The sequence below is a fragment of the Montipora foliosa genome, chromosome 7 (assembly GCF_036669935.1).
Source record: "Montipora foliosa isolate CH-2021 chromosome 7, ASM3666993v2, whole genome shotgun sequence".
NCBI lineage: Eukaryota > Metazoa > Cnidaria > Anthozoa > Scleractinia > Acroporidae > Montipora > Montipora foliosa.
Window position 1 is genome coordinate 14,442,717 of NC_090875.1, and position 7,582 is coordinate 14,450,298.

Genomic DNA, 7,582 nt, shown 5'->3' on the forward strand with positions numbered 1-7,582 from the left:
AATCGACAACAATCGATTTTTATCGACTATCGAAATTATCGACTTCTGATAAATTTCTATACCTCCATGATCGAGCCTGGTTTTGCAAGGCCGGTACTACTGCACAACAATTGACTCGCTTGCTGTCTCTCAGAATTCACATCTATCGCCTCTGCATCAATTTACATTCCACAGTCTTTCTTCCTCACTGCTTTCATCACCAGAGACACGATTCCTTAATCAACGTGCTCTGGTTCAGAGCGATATGGCTCGGCACAGGAGCCCCAAGGTTAAACTTCCATGTGATTGGTGACGTGCAAGGAAATCGTTTAGCTTGTCGTCGTTCTGCACTTGCGTAATCCATGATGCAGCTCCAGTGAAAGTACTGCCGTTATCTGAATAGATTGTACTTGGTCTGGCACGCCGTGCTATTAATCCTTTTTGGCTTAGAAGGAATTCATTGTTCTGGAAGCTTATCGTCAGGTTGAGGTACAGTGCTCTAGTCAGACTGCAGGCAAACAGAATGAGGTAGGCTTTTCCTTCACGTTTTTGAGTGGCTTTAAACTTGATTGGGCCAGCACAGTCGGCCCCCACCACTTGAAAGGGAGTGGATCCTTCGGTTCGATCACGCGGTAGTGGTCCAGGAGGCGGTACAGCAAGGGCGGTGGCCTGGAATCGTTTGCATCCTGGGCATTTTTTCACGATACGGCTCGCTAGTCGTCTTAGGCGCGGGGCCCAGTGCCGTTCCCTTACTTTCGCCATTGTTAACTGCGTCCCTCCGTGTAGGGTAGATTCATGAGCTTCTTCCACGAACTTCTCTGTGTAGACTGCTGTATCTGGGAGATACACTGGGTAGACGCCCTGTATCCTTCCCCGGCATTCAAGGAGTTGATGGTCGTTTAGCTGTAAGTTAAGCTGCAAGCGGTCGTTTTCATAATTCTTCGATTTCACGCCCTCCTGCTTCGCTCTCTTCTCCCAGAATCTTCTTTGGATGCTTAGTTCTTCGGTGGTTAGTGGCTCTGTTTTCCTTTCACGATGTGGACGCCTTGTGTTATGGACAAATCTCGCGACCCATCCGCCAATGCGGAACATGCGCCAGAGGCCGTACTTGTTAAGAATTACATCAAATCCATCCACCTTCTTGGTCAGTAGCGAGCTTGAATAACTCTCGTACCGTCTTTGCTTCAGTTAGTATTTCAGCAATGGCGGTTGTGGTTATGTCGACTGGCCAAGCACTTGGGTGCGAGAGCCATTTCGGACCATGCCACCAGAGGTCGTCATCTTGTACTACAGGCCCTCCACAACTCCCAAGGTCTGCTGGATTCTCTTTGGTAGGCACATATCCCCACGTTATCCAATTCTTATCTCGGATTTGCGCACCCGTTGGTGCACAAACTGCTTGTATTCTCCTTCTCCTCTTATCCAGTGAAGCGCAACTGTACTGTCTGACCAACAGGAAACTTGGTCGACTGGATATCCTTTCAGGGTTTCTCTCACGTTAGTGGCCACATTAGTTGTCATGTGACAGGCGACTAGCTCAAGGCGTGGCACGGTAAGGCCTTGTTTGGCCAATCGAGCTTTAGCTGCCACAATGCCTTGTGTGACACCTGATGGTTTCGACACGACAGTTAACGCTGCTGCTGCCACGCCCACACCACTTGCATCTCCAAAGACATGTAAGGATATGCTGCTGATTGGTTCCTGATTCTGAACCAGGGCCCTCATGAATGTAATTCTTTCCGGTGATCTTTTGACCCACTTGGCGGCTTGGTTAGAAGGCAGTTGTTCAGCCCAACCGATTCTAAGGTCGCAGGCGTCACGATATAGCAGCAAACACCGTGTACAAAACAGGACCATCCACCCCTGGATTTATCGATCGACATCCGAACATAAAGCCTTACCCTAACCCTCAAAAACCAACATTTGACTTGATTTGCGTTGATTGTTGATTTCACTTTACAGTGTCCCCAATTAGTGCTCCAGCGCTAAATCGACTAGACACTTTAACAAAGATCCTTTCCTTTCCTTTGCCATTTACTTCTTTAAGTTTGCCCAGCGTCTCGAGAACTTGAACAGTGAACGAGAGCGATTCATAGAATTGATGGATCTTCGCTGGGTTGGCTCCGTTGATTACGGGAAACCCCATTATATTTTGGACGTATGCATTCACTATTTCAGACGTTTTCCCATCCTTGTTCCTTAGAATGTTCTTCACCCGTTCGTACCCCTCGCTCGAGAAAGGGAGACCATATATTCCTTATCTATTCTCTCATCTTGGTCCTGTTTTAGCAAACATCTTCAAGTGTAGATTTGAGGACCGTCCGTATGGTTCCGTTATGAGGATGACACTTCCTCCCTGTTCAAGAACAGAAACAATGCGTTTTCAATCACGTGACTAGAATGGATGCTAATTTAATGAAATAAAAAGAAACTATTTGCATAAAAATAGAGTTCAATTCCCAGAGGATTAGTATGGAACACCAACATGGCTGCCCTGACGTCACGTGAAAACGCTCTATATTTCTTTCAAGGTGAAATTTAAAGAGAATCAGGAGATTCCGTTTTTGAATGTTCGTGTCAAACGCAGTAACGGCACCTTCTTCACATCAATCTTCAACAAAAATACTTTCACTGGTTTATATACCAAGTGGGACTCTTTTACTCCAAGAAAATACAAAATTAATTTAATACGTACTTTGACCTATCGTTGCTTACAAATGTTCTCCACAACAACCTTGTTATAGGCATCTCTTTCTGATTTTAAGAAAACGTTACTCCAGAATCAACGGTTTCCCAAATGGCATAGTCTCCTACAATGTCAATGACGTGTTAAAGAAATATTTATACAGACCTTCTGAGCCTATAAGCACTGTACCAAAGAAAGATGTTGTCATTGTAGTGTCTCATCTAGGGCTTACAAAGAGATTTCATCGAACGACGCCTCAAATCTTGTGTTAGAAAATTTTATGGTTTTGTCAATCTTAAAGCAATTTTCCAGAATACTCACCAGATTAAATCTTTGTTTCCTCCAAAGATCGTTTTAGTCGTTCACAACAATCTAGGATAATTTACAAAGCCAGTTGGGATTGTGATTCTTTTACATTGGCAAAATGAAACGTAGATTGTATTACAGGAAGATGGAACGTTGCAAGGCTCTCATCACAACTGGTCACACCTCCGTTTTTGCAGATTAGGTCATTTTAACCGGTCACTTCAGTGAAAGAAAAGTCAGTTAAATCTGAAATCCGCGTTTGTGCGCTTTCAAATGCAGAATTCAAAAATGCCTGGTCACAACTGCCACTTGCGGGCTCATTAAACTGGTCTATTTTGATACAATCTTGGACACCGAAATTATGAGAAAATGTCGGTCCTTCTGGGTTCTTCTCCGCCAAAATATCGTTTCACCATCGATCTGCATGAGTGAAGACCATATTTGGCAAAAACTCTGATTCACAACTGTATAAATAACTTTATTCATGACCTTTCTTCGGGTCGGTGATCACATTGTGAAACAACCACATTTTCGAATTATAAATGCAAGTAGTGTTAGAAGCACGTGACCTTGAAGCATGTAACTTGTAACTCTTTTCCTTAGAACAAAGCTGGGGATTTTAGGACACCAATTTTATGCCCAAATATGGACAAAAATGAGATCGATGCTGCACGCGCGGGAAAATGCACGAGCTATGTCATATCCAAATAAGGAAATTTTTACACTCCAAAAACCCCAGCTCTGAACCAGAGTTAAACTCTTCGAGGTCATGAGCTTCTGGAAGTCTTCCGCGAGTTTTGATGAAGAAATATCAGAAATTAAATACAAAGTAATGAAGTATTTAGCCCCAGCTTCTGGCAGTCTTCCGCGAGTTTTAATGAAGAAATATCAGAAATTAAATACAAAGTAATGAAGTATTTAACCCCAGCTCTGAACCAGAGTAAAACTCTTCGAGGTCATGAGCTTCTGGCAGTCTTCCGCGAGTTTTGATGAAGAAATATCAGAAATTAAATACAAAGTAATGAAGTATTGACAGGCACAAATCACTCACCTTTATAATCGACAGAACCTAGAGCAGTTTCTAGGAATAGCAGCACCTTTCGAGGAAACATTACGCAAGCATGTCGAATCGAAATGACAAACCGTCGGCTGATTGGGCAGCAGATCCTGTATTAAAAAAATTTTCTTTCACAGTTGCATCTTAACCGCGTCCAGCCATGGTGCCTCACGATATAAAATGGGGAGGGCGCGCTTTGTTTTTCGTTCTATTATTTACGCAGTGTGGTTTTCTAACTGCTTATCCAGTTCAATACATAGGCCCTGCGTGGTCTTCTGTCTTGATTTCGTACGCTCCAGTGTGCTATGTATGTTTGCTTTCAATGTACAAGCGTGCAACAAAGCTTTGCACATTCTTCTTCGTGTGGGCTTTTTCATCGTCTTTGCGTTACTGCCAAATGTTATTGTCATTTTTTGATTCGTCGTAAACAGCCTCGACAAGGAAAAATTTCTTGGTCCAAATGTGTTGAAGGTGGTACTCTGTATCACACCAGTTCTCCTTGTACTGTTGATGTTCACAGCAGACAATGGCGAAGAAACAAATGACCAAAAAGAGGTTCGCAGAAAGTTAGTCTCCATGCTGCTGTGTGCTCAGATGGCTATCGACCTCTTGGATACATTCGAAGTGCTAGGTATTATTCTGGAGCAAACAGAGCGCAACTATGTCATCAGTAAAGGACTTGGAACGGCCCTTATCGTTTTGGCTTGTGTAAGTTTTGTGCTGTCGCTCTTGCAAATGAGCGAGGTCAAGTTTAATGAGGAGAGAAGGCCTGAGAAAACACGCTATGGGACAACATTGCTTCGCACCGCCGCCCAGATGGTCTTTGTCAACCTCACTCTCCTAATAATCCGCCTGGTTGTGTCTTTTACTTACGGGAAAGACGAGTCAATTTTTATAGCCAAAAATGGTCTCGCAATCTTGATCTCAGCGTTGCATATCTATCTATTATCTGTGTGACCCAGAGCGAATAATAGATGACAAAGATCATGACCTTTGGAAAATGTATGTGATTTTCTAATTTCTCACCTTCGAAATATCAATGCCATCTTTAGGGTGGAGCAGTATTTCAATCATTGACAAATTCATTTTTGATACTTACATCATGTTCAAACGAAACAATTTCACATTTTGGAACTTTGACACCCCACTGTGAATGTCGGGATTGGGATCTCTGTCGTTTGGTTCGATTTCTTTTCTTAATTAATAACATACATTTCAATCGATTTCAATTGTTAACCCGCTTACGTAACGCTGACGTAAATTACGTAAGTGAAATTACATTTGGACACTTGTAGTTTTTCCTTCCTCAGTCGCCATCCCTTTCATCAGCATGCCCCTCTAGTCATACAAATTAGAAATCGCCTTTCTCCGGTTGCTTGGGGCAGTTGTGCAAGTACAGCTTGATTCTCTTATTTTTTAGCGTTTAAATCAATCGACATATGCATTTATAGCTTTCTTAAATACAGTAACTGCTTTGTTGTGCAATGCTATTGTTATTAGCCAGGTTGAACTTTGATATAAGATCAAGTGAAAAATTACGTTTTGTTCCATCTAATGTGTTCATGATTGTCAGTCAGTTAGAAACCGGTATCAGTTATTAGTATTCGCGCTTGGATGGTGGTGATGAACCCTTAACGAAAGTCCGGTGTGTAGGACTTGGTGCAAAGCTAAATCATGCAATTAGAATTCTAACTCGTTAACGTTTTATGATTTTCTTGCAAATTTGCATGAAAGGAGAGTTAACTTTAGGCGAGAATTGTCTTTCGTTAATCACTGTAATGTAGGCGACAAATAGAGTTCCATGTCGTCATCTTTTGTTTTCATGGATTCGACGAATAGCGCAGGGAAAAATTGAATTTGCAAAAGAAAGCCAAAGAAAATCATACCGTACGCTACTTTGGCCACCACAGGTGTCGTAGTATTGTGCAGAAACGCGCTAGAGGCTTATTAGCTGGCCTTTTTGTCATGTTAGCCTCTTTCTTAGGAAAGCCTCGTTTTTGTGTGGGATTTCCCCACACTTTTTCAGCATCGGCGGTGTGGCTGGCTTTATTTGTATATGAGAGCCGAGTTTTTGTCAAGTGGTCTCTCTTACGAAGAGAGAGGACCCTGAGAATGAGAGTGAGTGTTTGTGTATGGCGGTGTCACGGCGTTTTGTGTTCCCCCGAACACTGAGCACTAATGCTGTGTGTTCCCCCTTCGCCATAACGATAAATATGATAGCAGAATATGATGAATGCAGAAAGTATCCTAAACATGCACAAAAGCTAGCCTTAGGCCTAATTAGGCCTAAACAAAAGTTTTTAGGCCTAAGGTAAGCTTTTATGCATGTTTAGGATACTTTCTGCATTCATATTCTGCTACCATATTTATAGTTATGGTGAAGGGAGAACAGACAGCACTAGTGCTCAGTGTTCGGGGGAACAGATAACACGAGGGAACACAAAACACTGTGACACCGGATTACTCCTCTCGGCTGTTGTTATTTGGCAAATTTCAACTTTTTTTCTCGGTGCGATTAATTTACAAGGTAAGGAGAAGTCGTCTTCCTTTCTGACGTTTGTATTAAGCGAGTTGTGCCAGCTATATTGCAACAAGTCATGCCTTCAAACTTATATCGGACAGATATAACAGTATGACAAAGTCCAGTATTATTCTGTAGATTTACGATCAGCAATTTGAGGTTCCCTCTTTTAACTACGATTTGTTGACACGTTGCGTGACGGCGCCAGTTTCTGTAGATTCGCAAGTTAAAACACTAATGTCTTCAAATTTCCTGTCAAAAATTTTCAAATTTACTGATAATGTTATTAAAACAGAAAAGCTAATTAATTTTGTAAAAGTGTAGTTTACGTACAGTGTTGTAAGCTGGAAGCACGAATACTCTTATTAAGGCGCTTTCCTTTTGTCAGAACTGGCCGGTCAGACCCAATAATTTGCAAAGAATATGCATCAATTTGAAGGAACACTTGCATGATAATCCCTCACATTCTTCTGGAGGAGTATACCAGTCAAAGTGAAGTTTCAACATCCCCCCCCCCCCCGGAAACCCCCCGGGCATTTGAATTTTTGGAAATTTTTTGTTCAAATGCCTCCCTCCCTTGGCCAAAAAGCTGTTCAAAGGCCTCATCATACGTCCATTTCAGGTGATCAAATGCCTCCAACCCCGGGAAAATGACCAGATTTTTATAAACTGAATTGATTGGTTTTACAGAGTTTCATGGAACGACACTTAAATACAGTCCATACATTCATTCCTTTATTTATACACCTACATATCAATGGTTGCAAATGTATTGATAAATACACCGGGTCGGTCAAAGCAATTGACCTATATAAATCGTATCCGGCGACGTCGGTATTTTATTGAATTATTGTATATATTGTAAAAACAATTTAATATATTTATATATTCAAAGATAATAAAAATTGGTGCTGAATACTTTCAAATTCGAAACAAAGTTTGTGTAGGCCTTTGCTTTTTAACCAATTAGCCACGAATGAGGAATCTTTACCTTTGAATACATCTAAGTTTGTCTCTGCCATGATTTATCAAC

At 41.7% G+C, this 7,582-nt stretch overlaps 2 protein-coding genes and 1 pseudogene across 2 annotated transcripts; 1 reads left to right on the top strand and 2 right to left on the bottom strand.

Annotated features, from left to right (window-relative positions):
- Positions 1-234: 234 nt before the first annotated feature.
- On the bottom strand, positions 235-1,071 carry LOC138009948 (uncharacterized). The gene has a single exon (XM_068856929.1). It carries the CDS (start codon positions 1,069-1,071, stop codon positions 235-237), a length of 837 nt encoding a protein of 278 aa, XP_068713030.1.
- A 258-nt stretch (positions 1,072-1,329) lies between these two features.
- Positions 1,330-1,836, bottom strand: LOC138009949 (uncharacterized). The gene has a single exon (XM_068856930.1). The coding sequence runs from the start codon at positions 1,834-1,836 to the stop codon at positions 1,330-1,332; it is 507 nt and encodes a 168-aa protein (XP_068713031.1).
- A 2,501-nt stretch (positions 1,837-4,337) lies between these two features.
- On the top strand, positions 4,338-4,985 carry LOC138009950 (uncharacterized; annotated as a pseudogene).
- The last annotated feature ends 2,597 nt before the right edge of the window (positions 4,986-7,582 follow it).

What these genes read in the sequence shown, in the direction of transcription:
- LOC138009948 (XM_068856929.1), bottom strand. Translation starts at nt 1,071, where the DNA reads ATGTTCCGCATTGGCGGATGGGTCGCGAGATTTGTCCATAACACAAGG.
- LOC138009949 (XM_068856930.1), bottom strand. Translation starts at nt 1,836, where the DNA reads ATGGTCCTGTTTTGTACACGGTGTTTGCTGCTATATCGTGACGCCTGC.